Source organism: Amblyomma maculatum, chromosome 4, assembly GCF_055883805.1.
Source record: "Amblyomma maculatum isolate TAMU_Amacu chromosome 4, ASM5588380v1, whole genome shotgun sequence".
NCBI lineage: Eukaryota > Metazoa > Arthropoda > Arachnida > Ixodida > Ixodidae > Amblyomma > Amblyomma maculatum.
The window spans coordinates 118,210,993-118,233,810 of NC_139347.1; the positions used below are offsets into that span (position 1 = coordinate 118,210,993).

The 22,818-nt window shown below is 50.7% G+C and overlaps 1 protein-coding gene across 1 annotated transcript in view; it reads right to left on the reverse strand.

Moving 5' to 3' along the window:
- Window positions 1-5,517: 5,517 nt before the first annotated feature.
- Window positions 5,518-22,818, reverse strand: part of LOC146192223 (uncharacterized) — a 79,255-nt gene continuing 61,954 nt past the window's right edge. The window contains exon 5 of the mRNA XM_084600432.1: window positions 5,518-5,611. Coding sequence (XP_084456558.1) covers window positions 5,518-5,611 — 94 coding nt within the window. The remainder of the gene's footprint in view (window positions 5,612-22,818) is intronic.

A 22,818-nucleotide genomic window follows, 5' to 3' on the forward strand; every position in this document is an offset into this window, starting at 1 on the left:
CGTCGTTGGTGCTGCTCTTTAGGTGAGTACTGATGCGAAAACGTTGGAACCGAAATTCATACCGACGCAAGCATGAAGGCTATATGCGCTACCTGCCTTCAGAAACGGCACAAGCTAGTCGGCTTAGAAAGACTGACTTAAAAAGTGAAACCCAAGCGTGGGAAAGCGTGCTCCGGTGACAATTATAGAACGCTAAAACATAATGACAAACGTATACACACATTTTTGTTTCAATTATCTACCTATTTTTTAAGCACAAATATCGCGTATGATAAACGAAACCAGCAAGCAGAGAAAATATACTTTAGAACGTTTTTGAGTTATTTGCCGCGTTCAGCGCCATCTATAGATGAGAACAGCCATTGAGATTTCTTGCCACAGTCTGCACGCGTGAACTTTCCATGTCAAAACTGCGCTCGGTTGGAGCCTCCAGCGCATTCCCCCAGAGAGTCTATTGGCTAAGTAGCTGAAAATTTCGCTCACTTCACTACCAAATCGCATTGATCAAGGTTTGGCTAGAGAATACGAAAGCTCCTTGCATTCTCCCGTGAAAGCACGTCACGATGTAGCAACAACTAAGAATCGCTACTTACCTGGGTAGCCTCCATATCGTCGGGCTGCGTCCTGGCGGCACAGCGCAAGGCAGCTTGGGGCCACCAGAGGCGCACGCTTTTCGTATTGCCGTTAAATTATTTCAAGGCGCAAAGCGTACTTCACTCTCAAAGCATGCGCATTCTATAACGCATGTGCTTGAAACATTTTGGGGGCCATAAGACACGGGTCTCCTTTTCCAAGCCTTTTTAGTAAAAATGTATGTTAGCGTTCTCTCTGGAAGGCTGAATGCATCTAATGTATGATCGAGATGGAGAGTTTCGATATCATGCAGACTGCTTAAAAATTCCGCCTTCATTTGCACGGGCGGACAAAGATTGTAATCAGCTATCATCACGTGAAGTGCTTGCTTGCCATTCTGGGGGACCACTCCAGCCGCATCGCTCGTAAAACCTGGGCTTCTAGGAGTTAATATCATCGTCTACATGTCGGAAAGCAAGAGCTGCTATCTAGTTTACCTGCCCTTGTTCACAAGCCGTTGAAGAAGTTGGATGAGGAACCCTTATTTGGAGCGACTGGACACGCTCATTTTCTGTGCTGCAGCGTCACATTTAATGCACGGAAGGAGAGTCTTGTAAACTTTTCAAAGCGCTCAAGCACGGAATAGCCTTCTTCGCTTTCCCAACCACCCTTCGCCAACGAAAAGGGCGTAGCGAACACGTACCGCCAATCTTATTGTCGTGGGTGCAAGCCAGCGTAAACAAAATCTAGTCGCTTCTCATGGCGAACCAGTAGCTGGCCAATCCTGCTCTCCGCATTATTAGCTCGAAGATTGCTGGCTCCATCTATCCGCCCCCGTCACACACTGCTTCGAAATTTTTTGTGATTACCAAGGCAGAAAATGTCTGTCAACAAAAATTGCATAATTTTCGCTCATAAATAGAGCAGTGACGTAAACATTTTAGTTGATCGACATTGACCTGCTAGGCACCTTTCCTACTTTGACGTCGTCCTGTAGCGAACGGATAATAAGTAACAATCGACTACTTGACCCGGCACACTCAACCTAATTTCCTTCGCCGCAGTAACACTACTACCTCTGTTTCTCTTTGTTATCCCCTTAAGTCGTCACTTCACTCTAGCGTCTGCTGAAGAGTGCTGACGCGCACTTCATAAACCAAAAACCAACCGGACTAGCCACAAAGCTGCTAGTGAATAAAACCGGTCATATAATAAATCAACTGACTTTTCCGATGGGATCGGCAAGGCAAAGAGCTCTTGAACTTAGTGATAATCACTTGTTGCTTTGACTCGTTCAATTTATCATGTAATACTCAGTCGCTTCTCCGTGACCTATGCGGTGCTGTCTCGGCCACCGCTGCTAGCTTTACTAAACTAGAGCTTCATTTATTGCAGATGCTAGCTGGGAAGATCTTGAAGTCATTAGGAGCCTGACTGGGAAGAAAAAGTTCATAGGCGTACCTGAAACCTGCAGCAAGGGCTGCCTCAGGCCCATCGGCTATACCATCAGAGGGTACGGCGACGACTGGAAAGATGGAGGCTACGCGCTCTTGAACCAACCTTTTGATGATACCAAGAACGGAGTATTGGCAAGAAAGATAATTGTGAGTATTTTGCATATCCTACGCCTGCATTAGTAAAACAGCCTTGTCGAAATCCCTTCTTTGCCTTAACCCTGAGCACTTCCCGCACACCTAAAAAAAGATGAAGCTGCCGCAAAGTCCACACCAGGTAGGTGCTGTTCGCGCGTAGCCGCGCGTGTCTCACATCGAGGGCTAATCCATCGCGTACAATGAGGACATTTGCTAGTCAACTACGACTTGCGTTATAATAAATAGAGGTTCAGAAAGAAATGCCCTAAATTATCAGCGCGCTAAACGGCTGGTGTCGGACTGGCGTCAGATTATTGCGTGAAAAAGACGGGAAGAAGTAATACCGAAATATCGCGTGCGTCGCTTTACACTAAACGCAAATCAACCCAAACTAAACGTCACCCGTTAATAATTATATAGTATTAACGATGCACCACTATTGGTGCGCACACTCCCACCACTCTTAGAATGAGTGGGTGTAGCTGTTCCGGTCTCAAAGAAGATGCGTGCGATTTGTGTGGCAAGCTCAGCCGGAAGTCAACTATACCTGTACTGACAGTAGCGGTGCCTGTATGGTGCCCAGTTTTCTCCGGTTCAAGCCAGAGTGAGAAGTAAAAACAATAACAAACTTTATAAAGAGGGAGACACGATACAGAGGAATACCGACAAACACTGAAAATGCACAGGCACGAGATTCTGAGAAATGCGATGCAACGCATGCAACTAAAGAGGCTTTTGATAAGCACAGAGACTTTACAACGCTGAACAATACAAGAAAGATTCGAACAAACGCCAAATTGATTACTAGGCAGACCGATGTCTGGAGAGTCGCAATGTGGCCGTACTGTAGACAAGCGCCGCTCCGTCGCAGATCTCGCATGCTTGCCGAACAGCTGGTTGACCCCGGGAGCCAAGCAATAGCACCACAACAATCGCTGCAACTGTCTAACACTGGCCGGCTGGCACAAGCGACGTGATCTCTATAAATAGAGCCCGCCGTGTCTGTTACAACACTCCTAGTCCGGCGCGCACATACACTTAACTTTCGCTCTTTATCCGTCCTCTCTTTTTCCCGCCGAGCCGCGCATTGTTAGTGGTTAGGCACGGCTGAACCCTCTCGATAGTCACGCCCCTGTGGTTAGAGTGTCTGTCTTGGCTGCGGCAGGTGGTCAGTTTGAAACCCACCGCCGGACACCCACAGGTACAATGGGTACAAGCATTCCATGGCCTGGCGTTCGGCTTTTCTAAGGGTGTGCGCTTGGGAGAAGCTCCGTAAACCCCTTTGCTCTCCTGATAGTTGAAACTCAGTTTCGAGCAACCTACCAACCTGCAAAGGTGGTTCATATTCATCATAGTTATCGATTTGTGCCACTGGCCGTCATAGTGGCGGGAGTCGTGATCAATTTCGCCCGCAGTTCTAAAAAAAGCCCACATAATAGAGCATCCGCCTCGCATGCGGGCGGTAGGTACAAGGTTCGATCGCTTGTGTCGCCAGGAACCCACCGATTTTTAAATGGTACAAACTTTCCTCCGACCTGGTTCTCAGCTCTTTGGTTGCCATCGGACTATTGAAGTCAGCCTCGTGCGGCGAAAACCTATTATGTGGCCCTTTTATTGTACCAGCATTTTTGGTTAATGGCCTATTTCCTCAAGCATTTCCCCCAGATAAGCCGTGCATCAAACCGGGGGAAATCGTTTACCCATAGAAAACCTGTGGGTACACGGCTGCACCAGGTATCGATCCTGGTACCTCCCTAATGCAAAGCGGATGCTCTTCCTGGAAGGCCACCGATTCGGCACATCTAGACCGGCTGAGTCACCTTCGCCGCCGGGTGATGAGGTGGTTTGACGCCAATGCACGCAAGGCTAAGGTCTATCCTAGAGCGGAAGAGACATATTTCTCCTGATATTCTCGAACTCTTTATGCGACGCCACGCGGACTTCTATCACGCCGTGCTTACTGAATAGAATTGTGCGCCGACTTCGTGACACTACCCTCCCTTAAAAACTATTGTCTTGAAATATTCTCAGACACACCAACATCGCGCGCACATGCATGCGCCGACAAACTAATGGGGCAAATGCGCACATATATAGATGAGCCGTCCTGAACTCAAATAATTACAACCAAATAAAAAAGTTACATGCCACCTATAAACATGACACTTTAATTGCAGATACATTCTACGTATGTCACTATTCGGCGCCACAGTTTTTCACTTTCTACGAGAGTCTCAAAGACTCAACCAAAAAATATTTCAAGTACAGATCACCGCAATCTGACTCACAGCACGCGTCATGTGGTAGCGTACAATACATACAATTCCATGTCATCGCAATTCTCGATTTCTAGGTTCCATTCCGAAACCTAATTCACATTTCCGCTGGCGTTTCGCACCTGTTTACGCCGTCAGTGCGTGAAATACTTCTGACTGTCGGTGATCCTTTCATAGTAGTAGGCTCTGTAATTAAGGGTTCATTTTTGTTCCTAGTTTGGGGTACTGCACATCTATTTAGGCATGACTACAGTCACTTTCCAAATCCCACACCCAATGTGCGCCTAGAGATGCGCCTACAACCGGTAGCGCCAGCGGATACAAGGACACCTGCGTCAAGGTGCACAGACTCACAAAAAAGAACACTGCAGCAGTGCTCTTCTCGAGCTACCGAAATTCCTTCCTTTGCTTCCTTCGCACGCCGGACATTACCAACTGAGCACCCACGAGGAGGAGAAACGCTTGTGCTACTTGCACAAACTTCTGCCTAGTGTTACGATTCGCCACTTACATGTGCGACAACCGACGCGTTTCCAGCGTAGCATCAGTTAAAGCAGCGAGCATTTCTGATATTTTAGCGCCATGCAATTTGCCGCTGAACGCTTTCTCCCATGAACGTGTTGCGGTATGTCAAATTTGCACGTGCCGAATGTGTGTGCGTGCATGTGTATGTAAATGCTGGCCAAGACCGGTGCTCGATGGAGAGAGCGTCGTCCTCGCCCGTTACCAGGAGGTGGAGGAGATTTCTGTCTCGACACCGAGACTGAGTCATCACAGCTTGCTCGGACAAAAATTTTGCTCCCTTTCCCTCTTCTGATGAGTGTGTAAAAAGCAGCGGCTGATTCCGCTGCGACGGAGACTACTACACAGAGACTTCTGAGACGTCGCCGAGGCGACGCCCTACACCAGCTTTGTGAGCGTTTCAGTTTTCTCTCCGGGCCTGCTTCTCTGCCCGTCACTATGTGGCGCTGCATTAAACGTTGTTTGTTAATCGACGTCTCACATTTGCCTGGAGCGCTGAGGCCTTCCGCCGAGCCCCGGAGCCGCCATGCGAACGCTACCGATGGGGCCGCAAGTCACGACCAAGCCTTTGCCGTGGTCGGTGAGATGAGGTAGGTCTGACCGTGGTGCAACAGGTGGTAGACACAGCTGAGGTGTCCCAGGCATGACCTGTGAAACAAGGAGCTCAATGGCAAGCCAGGAGCAGTGCAACAAACCCTGTGTGATGACTGGTTGCCTGCGGCGGAAAGACTGCGCTGGATTCCTGGCTGTAAGGTTTGGTGAGTGCGGGACTTTCCTCTACTGATTTTTGCCAGGCTTTTGCTAGTGTAGAAACCAGAGCTGGTAATTTTGTTGTCGTTGCTGCTGGATTAATTTGCAGCAAGGCAATAGTGGGCAGTAGAGAAGGCAGCACTCAGAGCAGCCATGAATTTGAAGTCGCTGCGCAAGCCGAAATTGCTAGAGCTTGCGAAGGAGTTAGGTATGAATCTGTCAGACAAACTCAGAAAACCAGAAGTGCTAAAGACTATTCCTGCGTTGGAAGCTGAAGATGGCGAGCTTTCGGAATGCCGTCAGATCATTGAGGAACGGCAACGTTAAGCGACATAGGAACGTGAACGTGACCATAAGAAACGACGACCGAGAGAGAAAGGAGCATCAATAAGTTTTGGAAACGAAACGTCTCGAATTGGGGACTGAACGCGCTCGTAATGCAAGTCGGGCTCATGGTGCAGGAGAACGGGAATCGCTCAAAATGATTGACCTGATGCGACCGTTTAAGCTTGGAGAAAACATTGGTTTGTTCCTGGATAACTCCAAGCGAACGTGCAAGTAGCAAGGGTTTTCTCGGTAAACGTGGCCACAGCGCTTGCTCACTTTGCTACCCGGTGAGGCGGCAGACGTAATCGCTCGCTTGAAAAAACAAAGAGGAAGTAGAGCACTACGACAAAGTGAAATCAAGTCTGCTAAAAACGTACAGGCTGTCAGCAGAAGCATTCCGTCGGAAGTTTCGGGATTGTGAGAAAAGCAGAAGTGAGCCCTTTACTGATTTTGCCTACAAGCGTATGTCAAACATGTATGAGCGGCTAAAAAAAAAGCATATCGTGACCACGATAAGGTTGTGCAGTGTTTCGTCTGGAACAGTTTTGCAATCGGTAATTGAGAACGTTCGGTACTGGGTCTTGAGTAGGTCAGACGTTAGTAATAGAGCCAGCGAGCTAGGTGAAGAGTTTGTGACGCGTCGGGCTTGTGGAGCTAAGGACGGTCAAAAGGAGAATTCGGCTCGAAGTTTGAGAGGCGGACATTCACGGCCTTTAGAGCGCAAGAGCATAAACGTGGTACGCATGCGAGTGAAAGCCGTCCGGCCGAGCTTAAAGAGACAGTCCAAAGCCGAACGCAAAAAGAGGTTCGAGGCAAGGCAATCGCGCGTCTGTTATACGTGCCAGAAGCCGGGTCACTTTTCGGCTCAGTGTCCAGAAACAACAAAGCTCGTGTTTTTGTCGCTCTCCAGCAGTGACGAGAACATGAAGCTTCTCGAACCATACACTCGAGACCTCCTCGTGAACGGCAAAGAGTATCGTGTGCTTCGTGATTCTGCGGCTACCATGGATGTGATTAACCCCTCTTATATAGAACTAGAGATGTTCACGGGTGCGTGCACGGGGATCAAACAAACCGTGGAAGCTCACTGCTTGTGTTTACCCATAGCTAAAGTGCTTATTGAGGGGCCTTTCGGTGCACTTGAGACAGAAGCTGCGGTGTCATATATGCTTCCTCCTCAGTACCCGTACCTCTTTTCAAACAAATCTGATCACCTATTGCGCGAAAAGGTGATTGTTTTGGGAGAGGCTAGCGTACTATCCTTAATCAGATCTAGAGCTCGGGAGCTTGCTGCAAAGGTTGTAGTTCGGAGATGACGTTGTCAAGCAATGGAAAAGGATCGGAGGCCCAGCACACTCAGATGGAGACCACGTCCGCTGTAGACACAAGTGAGCCTTAAAAGTTAAAGGCATAGGATACAGGGGAGAAAATGCCCAATTAGAGGAACTATCTGCAGGTTTGTTCGTCGCCTCTACGTCAGAAGGACTTAACGAATTGCTAAATGTCAGCAGGTCTGCTTTGATAGCTAAGCAAAAAATTACCGACGATTACGTTACTTCCTAATTCGAAATTTGAGCGCAGCAAATAAGCTGTTTCACCTTTTCGATAGATTGAGGCAAAGAAATCGAGCAACACATGTATGCGCTATCACAGAATTTTTTTTTTTTATTTTTCACACGTATTCCTTTAACAAAGACTCCACTAACAGTTCTTGACAGTCATGAAGGAAGCTTTGTGGTCGGAGAAATAGACTGATATATGTTCGACTTGGTACACCAATGCTTGATTCTCAAATACGAGATCTATACAAGTGCCTCGCGAGGTTGTCACAGCCGTGGGACGCGTTACGAGCGAGAGGAACGGGATGTTCTCCCGCATAAGTGTGAAGAAATTCCGGTTTGTCTTTATGTCAACATTCGTCTCGCTCATAGCTCAGAAAGAACTGGCAGATAATTTCGCAGTGGCGAACGGCAGCGGCAATTTCGGCTCGGGCGGTGCACATATACAGATCCGCCGCCACCGATCTGGCTCTCTGATTGCCACCGCACAGGGGTTGCATTGGAGGAGGAGCGAAGAAAGGAATTAAGTTCGAGCCGGCGCTTTGACAACCGGAGACTCGCAGGAAGAGGGGGAGGGGGGCGGCGTGTACACCCAGCGGCAAACGATGGGGGCAGAAGCGCGCAGCAAGCGGACAACGCGATAAAGGGAGGAGGGAAGAGATAGCAGCGACTGACTGATGCTGCTGACGCCGATAGTGAGTCAACCCCAGCTGCGGAGTTGGTTTCAGGGACAACGCCGCCGATGCCGACGCAAACAATATGATACCCTCGCTTCCGCAGTGCCAAGAACCAGCTCTAGCCGTGGGAAGGTGGTCACGTATTCGTCGACGTGCCGGGGCCTACGTGAAATAACCGGCGCGTCGGCAACTGAAGAGCACCCTATCCGCCACACAGGAACGGGGGGGGGGGGGGGGGGGGGCCTCCCCTCCTCTTTCTGCATGGCGGCAACGGTGTTCTATGCAGTCACGTTATCTTGACTCTCTAGCGGCGTCAGCGGCATCCAGCGGTATCAGTCGGTCGCTGCTAGCGCTGGGGGGATGAAAGGGTGGCGGAGCTGGTTACGAGGCCGACGACGACACCGACGCGAAACCCAGGAACGGACGCCAAAGAGCTGCGCTCTAAAAAAGGATCACACCCTTGAAAACTTCTGCTGTAATCTAAAAGAAGGTGTCGCCAAGGGAAATGTCCGTTTTGAAGAAAGAAATGGAGTCCTGTGCCAAAAGTATCTAGACTGCAGGGGAACTGAGTTCGATCATCTGATCGTGTCTCTGTACTTTCGTCAGGATCTGTGGCGCTTCTCGCGTGCAGGTTCGTGGTCGGGGCACCTAGGACTAAGGACAGCCTATTTCAAGAGTACTTTTGGCCAGGATGTTCTCGGGACGCAGAGGAATTTGTAAGGACATGTGACACCTGTCAGCGTTTGGGCAAACCTGAGGAGAAATTGAGAGCGCCGTCGAGATTCGTGCCTCTCATTGAACCCTTTAGAAATCTCGTTATTGACACTGTGGGACCCCTGCCGGTAACATCCTGAGGGTATAGACATATTCTGACCGTGACCCCCCCCCCTCTCTCAACAAATTTCCCGGAGGCAGTCCCGCTTAAAGAACTCAGTTCAGTGGAGATAGGGAATGCACTGCTGTCCATATTTGAGCGAGTGGGTTTTCCTGCAGAAATCCAGTCAGATCAGGTCACAGTGTTTACTAGCGCTTTGACCACAGGATTCCTGAAAAGATGCGCGATAAGGCTCTTGCATATTTCGTGTACTACCCATAGTCGAATTCCGTTGAGAAGCTCCGGTCTGTCATGAAGCGGCTGTTGAGAACTATGTGTTTTGAGCGATAAACTGACTGGGAGCTATGCCTGCCGGCAGCGATGTTCGCCTGAGAACCGCGCCGCATAAAATTACAGGGTTTTCGCCAGCAAAAGCGTATGTATGGTCGGAAGCTGCGACCTCCTTATCGCATGCTTCGTGAATCATGGAAAGCCTAGGGCGATGACTTTGTTGTGATAGAGTGCGTGCTCAGGTTACTCGAACGTTTGAGCGGGCACAGGAGTTGTCAGAGGAAGCAATGCTCCAAGCCCAGCAGATGGCCAAAGTCTATTATGATAGGACAACCAGGGCCGGTCTCTTGAGATGGGCGATGAGGTAATAATTTTACGCCCATCGCTGAAAACCTAGCTGGACGTGCAGTGGGAGGGTCCAATACGAGTTGTTCAAAACCTGTCGGACGTAAACTACACGATGATTCACAAAAACGGAAGGTGCAGTACGTTTACCATTGTAATCTGCTTAAACCATATAGACAAAGGATGGTTGGTTGGTTTGTGGGGTTTAACGTCCCAAAGCGACTCAGACTATGAGAGACGCCGTAGTGGAGGACTCCGGAAATTTCGACCACCTGGGGTTCTTTAACGTGCACTGACATCGCACAGCACACGGACGCCTTGCTTTTCGCCTCCACCGAAAAGCGGCCGCCGAGGCCGGGATTCGATCCCGCGTCCTTGGACGCAGTAGTCGAGCGCCGTAACCACTGCGCCACCCCGGCGGGGTATAGACAAAGGAAACAGGGCTGTGTATGATGGTGAACGTGCCCGAAGTGCTTCCGGTCGAACTTCTGGGACTAGGTACAGTGACGAACGGGGAAGTCACCGAACAGCTAATTAGTGAATTAGTCGCTAAAGCACCGCTGTCACGTGAGCAGAAAACCGAATTGCGCGAGCTCTTGCAAGATATTCGAAGTCAATTCTCTAATACGCCTGGTAGGACTACCGTCCTTACTCATGACTTTGAACTTACCTCCTCAGAACCTGTACGTTTGAAGACGTACCATGTACCACACCGCCAGCGCGATATTATAGAGGCTGAGGTAAAGAAAATGCTGGAGCTAGATTTTATTGATGCCTGTGAGAATGACTACACCTTCTCTTTGATTTTGGTTGAGGTACCGGGCAAGGACCCTCGTCCTTTTGTCGACTACCGTACGCTGATATCCATCACTAAGGATCCTAATTTATCCGATCCCAAACATTGAGGAGCGCATCGAGAAAGTTAGTAGCGCTCAGTTTAGTTTCACACTAGACCCTGTCAGGGGTTAATGGCAGGCTCACCTATCAGAGCAGGCTAGTAAGTATGCGGCAATCATTTCACCAATGGGAACTTTCCGTCCTAAAATGTTGGATTTTGGTTTAAAGAACGCGTCATACTGATTTTCAAGCCTCATGAATAACGCGTTGCGGGGACTCGAGGAATTCGCTTTGCCTTATTAGGACGATTTTGCGGTTTTCTCCACATCCTAATCGGAGCACATGGCACACTTGCGGGCTGTACTAACCCGATTGGGTGGAGCAGGCTTGACGGTCAAAACTCCCAAGTGCCAGTTGGCATGTACCGAAGTTGTTTATCTCGGTCCCGTGTTTTGACAGGGTGGACGCCGCCCTTCTGAAATAAAGGTGGCCGCGATACGCAACTTCGTCCAGCCGTGTACAACGACCGATATCCGGTTGTTATTAGGTGTCGCTGGCTACTATCAGAGATACATCCCCAGGTATTCTGATATTGCGAGTCCCCTCACGGATGCTCTCAGAAAAACGGAGCCTCAAAGAGCCGTCTGGGACGAGACAAAGGAAACTGCTTTCAGGGCCTTAAAGAGTGCTCTAACCTGCCAGCCAGTGCTACAATCGCCAGACCACTCTAAAGAGTTCGTGGTTCAGTGCGATGTTAGTGAGCGAGGCATGGGTGTTGTACTATGCCAGAGAGAACCTGGAGGAGAGGAACATCCCGTTCTGTATGCTAGTGGCAAGCTGACCGGTCATGAGCAGGCGTACAGCGCCACCGAAAGCATGCGTGTATCGTGTGGACCGTTCAGAAACTATCGTGATACCTTGCCGGCTCGGGGTTTATCATTGAGACGGATCACTGCCCTCTCCAATGGCTGCAGACAACCCCTTCCAGAAATGTCCGTCTCTTGCGCTGGAGCCTCGCTTAGCAGCAGCATTCTATTGAGGTTCGTTAGAAATAGGGGAGTCTCAACGGTAGCGCCGATGGCTTAAGTCGGAGTCCCTAACGTGAGAATAAGCCTCAAAGTTGTCACTGGTTTGTGCTTTTCTTCCTAACGCAGGATTTTTAACATATTGTATTGTGTGATCTTTGTTTCAAAGTGGTGTCCCTTTTAAGTGCAATTATCACATTCGTGGACGTGTTCCAAGTGCTGCTGAGCTACCCCTTTATATAGATGGGTGTATAAGAGGGAAAAACTTAGTGAAGTTTGTGCCGTGCTTGCTGGCTGACCGGCTGAGTTTTCAGCGCAGTTGTGACGCTTATAGGCGCGACAAAAACTGTCCGGAATGCATTTTGCAGGGTGCTTTGATAACCAGAACGTGCGAAAGGAGCCTGGCTGACTGAGCTCAACAGAAGCAAAGTGAGACTACCCCGGGTAGCAGCATCATCGCAACAATCCCCCCGCGCAGCGGATGCAGTACCGTGCTCTTTGGGATCTCCCTCCCCGGCGAGACAGTCTGTTACGATTTGCCACCAACGTGTGCGACAGCCGATGCGGCCACAACGTAGCATCAGTCAAAGCAACGAGCATTTCGGCCGTTTCAGCGCCATGCAATCAGCCGCCCAACGCTTCCTCCCGCGGACGTGGTCCGGCATGTCGAATTTACACATGTAGAATGTATGTGCGTATGTGTGTGGGTAAACGCTGGCCAAGAGCGGCGCTCGATGGAAAGAGCGTCGTCCTCGCCCGTTAAGAGGAGGTGGAGGAGATTCCTGTCGCAACACCGAGACCGAGTCATCACAGCGTGCTCGGACATAAATTTTTCTCCCTTTCTCTCTGAACTGACGAGCATACAAAAACAGCGGTTGATTCCGCTGCGGGGGAGACTACTACAGAGAGACTGCAGAGACGTCGCCGAGACGACGCCATACACCAACTTTGTGAGCGCGTCAGTTTTCTCTTCAGGCCTGCTTATCTGCACGTTACTACGTGATGGTGTATTAAACGGTGTTTTGTTAGTCGACGCCTCATCTTTGTCGAGACAGCACAGGCCCTCCGTGGATCCACGGAGCCGCCAAGCAACGCTACCATTCGGGCCGCAAGCCACATATAATACTAGGTATTCCTGACTCAATTTGAAAAGCAATCTCTTTTCTTTGGCCTTTTTCATGCGACGCATCCGTTTATTATTACTTTCTCGAGGTTTTTTTCTTCGACTTCTGCGGTGCTTGCTTTCCCCGCCTTCCCTTTTTATTTTTATGCCAAATGTAGCGTACAGGCGTAGGAGTTTGATCTGGGTCCTGGGAAAAGTTTGTCCCCTTCATGTTTCCAAAGACCAGGTCATAGACAGGTTGTTCCATGGAGAGTGCTGTCAGTGTTGCACTGTAACATGGTGTCCACGCACCAAATCTCGCCTCTGGTGGCCGCTGAATTGAGTGGTCAATTATTCTCAAAAGCATTTTCTCACCGGTCAGATCGCCATCTTTAACCAAGCTTCGATTCATGACAACAGCCCTGCTGTCTGTATCTCGCAGCACTGAAGCTGGTTTGCCTCCTATCTTTGCCATCAAAACCGGCATGCACTATGGCGTTCGCCACATGGACCTTCTCGCCCTACTTCAGTTTCACAATCCTATCTGCATCCTCTTCATCTAGGCTGTGCACCACACAGATTTTCTTGGCGTTCTTGATTTCGACAAAGCCGTCAGTATCCTCTTGCTATAGGTGGCACTCCGACGCAAACAGAACCTCCAGGCATGCCGCCTTGTCGTATCTGCATCGGGGCGCGACATCGCCTTGTGGCGCTTTTGTCCGCACTTCCAACACACGGGTGAATTGTTAGTTGTGAGTTTGCGGCAATTAGGTGCATAGTGGCCTAATTGGTTTCTGAGGTAGCATTTCGGGAGGCACTTTACGCTAATTTGTGCCTACCGGAATTTGGACTTTCCAGGGTATTCAGAAATTGCGTCCTTCTTAAACTTGCGTGCAAATGCGCGCAATGCTGCGGTCTCTCCTCGCGAAGAGGAGACGATTCATTTAGTTTGGTTTCTAGGATTAAGCGTCCCAAACGAGCTCAGGCTATGAGACCCTGCAGTGTAACACTCCGGAAATTTCGGCAAATTGTGTTTCTTTAACGTGCAGTGACATCGCACAGCACACGGGCACCTTGCTTTTCGCCTCCATCGGAATGTGACCGCCCAGGCTGAGAAACGGTCCTGCATCTTCGGACTGAGTAGACGAGCGCCCTAAGCCCTGCGATTAGGGCCCTATGCCCTGTGAAGCTGTGCACGCATTTTTTCCCGCCGGGCTGACTCATTAGGTTTAGGAGGGTTGATGTACCGGCCTGTTGGTGAGCAATAAGAAAAAAAAACCGCAGAAGACACAGGACGGAGGGGGAATACAAACAGTGTGGTACTGCCGCTAAGTCGTCAGACCCGGCCATCATGAAATGATCCTCCGCTTTAAGTTTGTCCAAGCGGGTTTTAAGAAACTTGCTGACTTGTACCTGCCAGCTGCTTCTTTTTGTAACAATAGTCCTTAAAAGACCCACACCTTTGTGCGTCGTTGCCATAAAAAACATGCTCGATAAGTTCAGATCACTTCCCAACACCTTTTTTGACAGCGTCTGCAGGTTTGTTCACCTGAGAGAGCATTTGCCTCACGCTTCACTTTCGAAGGCTTTTGGAATACGTCTTTTCCCTCTATTTTATGCCTGCTGCGGTTTTTGTTGTTTTTTTATATCTCACCGACTGGCCGACACATCTGCCCTCCTAAGTTATGTCCCTCCTAACGTGGTCTTTTGTATGTGTTCTTTGAACCCGGACGACAATGTGCACTGTGTTCTGCAATCATAGCATCTTCGACGTGCCCAGCTAGGGCTTATGCTTTTTGCCTGTGAAATAATACCTGCCCCCATGATGTATCGTCTATGTTTCGGGCACTGGGACCATCTCTCAAGCGTCGCAATCGAGTGTCTAAAATTCTGAAATCAGAGTGCTGGAGACAAATGGGATTATTCAGCACTTGCACGCATTTTTGTGCTTACGAAATTTTGGTCTCGGATCGTCGGGTTGGAGGCGATGGTGCGCCGTTCTACGGATAACGCAGCAGTCGAGTGAATTCCCCAGGAATCGCATATGCCCTCAACTTCCCAGGAGATGTAAAAGAAAAAAGTGGGCGTTGCTCCAGTTACTTTCCTCGGCAATGCGTCAGTTTCAGCAGAAGAGGAGACAGTGTTACAGTTTGGCGCTAAGTACACCTTAGAACCATCCGTTGACAAGTAGGACCTTCTAGCGTCTGTACATCGAGTGGCCAACAAGGCACCGGCCGAAGAGGGAGCATCCTGTCTTTCTTAAAGTGTCGAAAGTTTGCGAAGGAATTTTACCAAGAAGTGCGGTAGCTCAAACGTTCTCCCAAAAGTGGCGGGTTTTTTCGCTATAGTGACATTGGTCTTCTTCTGGCTGACAAGGAATATAGGTTCTCCTTGCTCCCATAGGGCTTATATCATGAAATTCAATCAGTGCTGTGAGTAAGAATTCTAAGCCCGTGTCTCAAAACCCTTCGAAAGTAAAAAGAGCAGCATTTGCTCTCGTAGGGGAACTGAATCTGCAGAAGTTATCAAAACCGGTGTTGGGAAGTGATCTGAACGTACTAAGCACGCTTTTTACGGCAAAGACGCACAAAGTTTTGTCCTTTCGGAGCTATTGTTATAGAAAGAAGTTGGCAGGCACAAGTCAGCACGTTCTTTAAAACCCACTTGGACAAACTTAAACCGGAGGGTCCTTTCAAGATCGCTGGGTGTGACTACCTAGTTGCAGTACCGCCCTGTGTTGTCTCCTCTGTCCGTCCTGTGCCTGCTGCGAGTTTTGTTTTTCTTATGGCTCGCCAACTGGCCTACACATCTACCCTTCTAAGTTATTGGTCTTCTTATGTAGGCTCATTTATCTGTCATCAAGGCCCCGACCTAAGAAGGAGCATCCTGCCTTTCTGAAATTGCCGAAAGTTCACGAAGGAATTTTACCAAGGAGTCTGGTAGCACAAACGTTTAGCGTGAAGTGGAAGATTGTTTCGCAAATAGCGACTTTGCTCTTCATAAGACTGACCAGGAAGGTGGGTTCACCGTACCCCCACAGGGCATATTTCAACACAAAACCTTCAATGCTATGAGTAAGAATTTCAAGCCCATACCGCAGAAGCATTTGGAAGAGGAGAGCAAGGCACTAGCTCTCTTAGGCGAGCTTACCCTGCAGAAGTTGTCAAAAAAAAAATATATATATATATATATATATATATATGGTACGCAGTAAAAGAGACGATGACGAAGTGCTGGGCTAGTGGAGAAAGACGACGCTGCAGCTACGTCTGGTTCGCCTGTGAGTGTGTCCCTGACGGTGAACTTTTGAGGCTACGACGTACCATCGCCTCCTAACATCTCGACGTGCCTCGTAACATCTTTGTGGATGTGCTGGGTAAGACACCAATACCACTATACTGGATCTCCGTAGTGGCCGCCAACTTGGTGCTAGCACTATGCAGTCCGACACAGCTACCTCTACAGCGGCACAACCAGCGCCCACTGTCGTCGTCGCGCAGCCTCGTGATCCGGGAACCTTTTGCGGCACCGATGACATCGACGTCGAAGCCTGGCTCGCTATGTACGAGCGAGTCAGTAAGCACAACCGATGGACACAACGTTGATGCTTGCAAATGTCATTTTCTACCTGGCTGGTACGGCGCGCGTCTGGTTCGAGACGCACGAAGAAGATCTAACATCCTGGGACATGTGCAAAGAGGAGCTTCGGGATCTCTTTGGCAAGCCGATCGGACGCAAGCTCGGCGCTAAAAAGGACCTGGCATCGCGAGCACAGTCGTCGACCGAATCATATCTGTCGTACATACAAGACGTACTAGTTCTATGCCGCAAAGTGAACAGCGCCATGCCCGAGTGTGACAAGGTGGGCCACATCTTAAAGGGCATTGCTGAAGACGCTTTTAACCTTCTATTTTGCAAAGATTGTACGACGGTCGACTCCGTCGTCGAGGTATGCCGGCGGTTTGAGCAAGCTAAACATCGTCGTATTGCTCCCTGCTTCGACCGCTTGCCAAACACAGTTGCTACGTCTAAGTGAGAAGATCTGCCAACACTGCAGCAGCCGTCCCATGAGCCAAACTTGACCAGGATCGTTCGCAGAGAGCTGGAGGCAATGGCCCCCGTCGCATTCACACCTCAGCCGACGGATGCTACTATAGCACTGATCCAAGCTGTCGTTCGCCAAGAATTCGCGAACGTGGGCCTTAATGCGAGCGTAAGCCTCAGCTCTGGTCAGCCGTCCGCACAGCCATCTGTCCAGCCCACCGTTCCGGTGGTAGATGCTGCGGCTCCGACTGCGCCCTTCCCGACGCGATACCCCGAATCAACCCGACGCTACCGCAACCCAGAAGGATGGCAGACCTTGGACAACCGACCCATCTGCTTCAACTGCTCACGTGCCGGCCACATTTCTCGCCATTGCCGCAGCCGTTGGGTTCCGCCACCTCGACCTCGCTACTCATGATCGCAGCACCGCCTACGGACCACACCCAACCTCTCTCCGTGATATGCCCTCTCGTGACTTTAACCCGCCATCCCCGCGCATGTCCAGCCGAGCGCCGTCGCCCCAGACCCGGCGTTCCCGCTCGGCCCTACCTCACCGTTCCTCGTCCCCTCACTTCTCTGGCCCGCTCCCTGAAAACTAATCAATGCAGCTTCCGGAGGTGAAGCTGCATTGACGACCCGGCCCGAAAATCCTCTGCTGACCCTAGCTCATCGCCGCAATCTTCTAGATATCTGTGTCGATGGTGTGCCTGTTACCGCCCTCATTGACACTGGTGCCCAAATTTCCGTCCTCGGCTCTTCGTTTTGCCGCCGACTCAAAAAAGTTCTCACACCCGCCTCTTCATCAGCCGTTCGTGTCGTCGATGGAGGCGTCGCTGCCGTCGTGGGACATTGCACTGCGCGCGTGAGCATTTGTGGTTGAACTACCCCTGTGCTCTTCACTGTAATCGACCGCTGCCCTCACGATGCGATCCTCGGCATCGACTTTTTAACGGCGCACTCTGCCCTGATTGATTGTTCAAGTGGCGTCCTTCGCTTAGACCGGCGTTTCTGCTCCGACCGCACAGATATCAAGCCACGCCTCTGCTCCGTCGAGTTTGTTCGCCTACCGCCCGAAGCTGCCATGTATGTTCCTTTGGCCCCGTTTCCTGCTATTCCTGATGGTACATACGTCACTTGTCCAATCACGGATGTTGTTCTCCACCATAACGTCATACTCACCTATCTTCCCGTCCTTAACTTTAGCCGCTCTGTCCAAATTTTGCCCCTTGGCATTGCACTCGCTGATTTGCTTCCGTTGGCTGACTGCGAAGTTTCTGCCCTCAAGCCTGTGCCTCTGCCTGAACCCCCCATTATCAGCTTCTCGTTCGACCCTTTTTACTCCAATGATAGCACCGGATTTGACACCTCAGCAAGCCAGTGCTCTCTCCGACCTTTTGTTTTCGTACAGCAACATTTTTGATTTTGGCGACCGACCTTTGGCCCAGACATCTGTCGTTACCCATCGCATCAATACTGGTGATGCCAGCCCTATTCACAGAAGGCCTTATCGAGTCTCTCTTGCTGAGCGCCACGTGATACGAAGGAGGTCGACAAGATGTTGACAAATAATATTATTGAGCCTTCCTGCAGTCCCTGAGCGTCTCCTGTCGTTTTAGTCAAAAGAAAGATAAAACTTGGAGATTCTGTGTAGATTACCGCCACCTCAATCAGATCACTAAAAAAGACGTTTATCCGCTCCCGAGAATTGACGACGCCCTCGACTGCTTGCATGGTGCCAGCTATTTTTCCTCGATCGACATGCGTTCCGGCTACTGGCAAATAGCTGTCGATGAACGGGATCAAGAGAAAACCGCATTTATCACCCCTGACAGACTATACCAGTTCAAGGTCATGCCATTTGGCCTCTGTAACGCTCCTGCGACCTTCGAGCGCATGATGGACTCGCTTCTCCGTGGCTTCAAGTGGACAACGTGCTTATGCTACTTAGATGACGTTGTCGTTTTCTCTCTCTTACGTTCACAAGTCACCTTGAACGCCTTCCTACGATACTGGCAGTCTTTCGCCGCGGCGGCCTTCAACTCAACACAAAAAATGCAGCTTCGGCCGCCGCCAGATCAAAATCCTGGGACATTTGGTCGACGAAAATGGTGTACAGCCCGACCCTGATAAAGTTCGTCCAGTCCGCGAGTTCCCTACACCACGTAATACAAGTGATGTGCGAAGTTTTCTCGGGCTCTGCTCCTACTTCCGTCGCTTCATTCGGAACTTCGCTGACCTACCACGTTTCCTTACCTCCCTTTTGCAGAAAAACGTGAATTTCTCGTGGAGCCGTGAACAAGCTCAGGCCTTCACAACGCTCATTTCCGCGCTCACCGCTCCTCCTGTACTGGCGCACTTCGACCCGTCTGCGCCTACAGAACTGCGCACCGACGCTAGCGGACATGGTATGGGCGCCATCCTTGCCCAGTACCAGCACGGCCAGTCTCGTGTGATTGCCTATGCCAGCAGCCTTCTATCTCAGACCGAGCGCAATTATTCCATTACGGAGCGCGAATGCCTTGCACTTGTTTGGGCGTTGACCAAATTCCGCCCTTATTTGTTTGGGCGGCCCTTCAGCGTAGTGACGGGCCATCATGTCTTGTGTTGGTTGTCATCACTTAAGGACCCTACTGGCCGCTTAGGTCGCTGGGCCTTGCGATTAGAAGAATACACGTTTACTGTTGTGTACAAGTCAGGCCGCCTACATCAAGACGCCGACTGCCTGTCCCGCCACCCTGTTGACCCTCCTAAACTTCCTGACAATACTGCTGACGACTGCGTTTTGTCCATTTCGAAATTTCTCCACATCGGCCTCGAACAGAGTCGTGATGCTTCCCTGCGCCCCATTAATGATCACCTGCGCAACGACAACACCGATCCGCCCATTAGTATGTTTGTGCTGCTTAATAACACATTATACCGACGCAATATGCGCCCAGATGGTGTAGACCTTTTGCTTGTTGTCCCGACACATCCACGCTCTGCTGGTCTTGCACACCTTCATGATGCTCCTACAGCAGGGCACCTAGGAGTGTCCCGCACATACGACAATGTTCGACGGTGATTCTACTGGCCTGGCCTCTACCGCTCTGTTCGTCGCTACGTCGCCGCCTGTGAGCTGTGCCAGCGCAGGAAGACCCCGTCTCTTCACCCTAGTGGGCCCCTGCAACCACTCGCAGTTCCAACTGAGCCCTTTTCTCGAGTTGGTCTCGGCCTACTTGGGCCATTTCCCACATCCACTTCAGGGAACAAATGGATTGCCGTAGCGACCGATTACGCCACCCGGTATGCCATAACCAGAGCTATCCCCACCGGCTGTGCCTCCGACGTTGCAGACTTTCTTTTGCATGACATCTTGCTTCATGGTGCTCCTCGTCAACTGCTCACCAATCGCGGTCGCTGCTTCCTTTCTAAAGTTGTTAATGACCTTCTGCGCTCACGCGCTACGCGCCACAAAATCCAACGGCCTACCATCCACAAACGAACGGTCTTACTGAGCGCCTTAATCGTACCCTGACCGATATGATGTCAATGTATGTTTCTGACCATCACCGTGACTGGGACATCTCTTTACCTTTCATAACATTCGCTTATAACTCGTCACGGCATGATACCGCCGGATAGTCTCCCTTTTATGTACTCTTCGGCCGCGGCCCTCTACTTCCCTTCGACACCTTACTGCCTCTTGACGATTCCTCCTGCACTTACGCTTCTGATGCCATCGCCCGCGCTGATGCCGCACGTCATATTGTTCGAGACCGGCTTCGTGCGTCCCAGCGTTCTCAAAAGCACCGTTACGATCTCCAGCACCGTGACGCCTACTACCCTCTTGGCTCCCTGCTCGAGGTGTAGGCATGTGCGAGAAACTTCTGCACCGCTACGTGGCCCTTACCAGGTCTTGCGGCAACTTACCGACGGGACGTACGAGATTATCCCTGTGAACCGCCACTCTCCTGCTAACCATCATCCAGAAGTCGTGCATGTCGCCCGTCTGAAACCTTATATCTCGCGCTCACCTGTGTGGTCTACGCACCAGGACTGTGCTTCTTCCGCGGGGGGAGGGGGGTATTGTTACGGTACGCAGTGAAAGAGACGATGACGAAGTGCTGGGCTAGTGGAGAAAGACGACGCTGCAGCTAGGTCTGGTTCTCCTGTGAGTGTGTCCCTGACGGTGAACTTTTGCGGCTACGACGTACCATCGCCTCCTAACATTTCGACGTGCCTCGTAACAATATATATTGTGAGCCTCCTGTGGACCTTCTTTCGTTTGTACATGCCATCATCTTCTTCTTTCATTTGTACATACCATCATCATCGTCCTGCGGCGCCGGCTCCGGCGCGCGCCTGGGTTCGTGATCGGATTAAAACGCTAGACAAGGCTTCGCTGTCCTTGCCGTCACGACCTCGCCGCCTCGACCTAGCCTTCTTTTACAAGTGGTGGAGGTGAAATTTGATCCCCTTGCGGCCTTGGGCCCTGCCTCTCGCTGGAGCTACGTTCTGGTCGCCGTTTGGCAACTGCCACCATCGCTATGTCTACAGACAATACCCACGAACAGGCCGGACTTTCTACCTCGGCTGCACCACCCCCTCCGACTGTGCCCACACGACAGCGCGACTCGCCGCTGTTCGCTGGTCGTCGCGATGAAGACGTCGATGACTGGCTTGACACTTATGAACGATGCAGTGCCTACAACCGGTGGGACGATGCTCTGAAATTTCTCAACATCTCTTTCTACCTTATTGAGGTCGCCAGGAATTGGTTCATCAACCGCGAGCATCACGCAACTGGCCCACCTTCAAACAGCAGTTCCGACAGTACTTCGCCGACCCGGCAGTTCGGACTGAGATTGCGAAGACCAAGCTCGCTTCACGCCTTCAAGGTCCTGATGAGTCATATGCGTCTTACATAGAGGCCATACTTGGACTCTGCCGGCGTATTAGTCCCACCATGGCGGAACCTGAACGAGTACACCACGTCTTGAAAGGAATCAATTCTATGGCGTATAACATCCTAGTTGCTCAGAATCCTTCAACTATTTATTCCATTATTACGACCTGCCAACGCATCGACCAGCTGCAGTCCTCCCGATTGCAGCCCGCCAACGCTACTGGCCCGACCTATGCTGATCTCGATCTGCGGGCACTTATTCGAGCCATCATCCGCGAGGAGCTCCAGGCCCTCAAGCCTGTCTGTCGACACGGGTGCGATCACTCTTCCGCAACATCTAATGACGCCGGTCTCGGCAGCATCATCAAAGAAGAGCTGGCAACAATCACCCAACCTATGGCATCTGAACCTCCGGCACCCCGCCCAGTACCGACTTACGCGCACGTCGCAGCATCCCCCCCCCCCTCATTTGGTTTCCCCGCCCCGACCGGAACCAACCTAGAATCATGTCAATGCAATAGTGACTGCTCAACCTGCACCATCCTATTACGCACCTTGGCTCCCTTCCCGACCAATTTGCTATAAGCGTGGCATTAGAGGACATATAGCCCGCTTCTGTCGTCGCCGCCTCCAGAACGAGCACCGTGGTTACGACACCTTCGAAAGTGACATGCCTTTAACGTCATATTATCAACGCCGGTTTATTCCAAGCCCACCCTGAAGATCATCCCCACCTCCAGAATCCTCGTCTGAGCCTCGTGGAACCAATGCATCCCGACGTCGGTCCCTATCCCCATACCGCCGCTCAGTTTCCCCTCTCCGACCCGCAACAGCTCTCCGTGTCCGCCATCCGGAAAACTAAGCGTTGCAGTTTCCGGAGGTCAAACTGCACTCTGCAAACTTACCAAAAGTCCTCCAGAAAGCCCGTATAATGGGATTTCTGTTTTCGCTGAAGTATTACCGGTCGAAGCATTGATTGATAGAGGAGGTGCAATTTCTGACATTCACGCTGGTTTGTGCTACCGTTTGCGAAAAGTGACACCATATGATGGGCCTGAACTCCGTGGAGCCAATGACGTCCCTTTGCGCGCTTTAGCAAAGTGCACCGTACGAGTTGTTATTGACGGCGTCCACCATCATGTGCAGTTTGCTGTGCTCTCACCATGTGCGCATCTGATGATTTTTGGATGGGATTT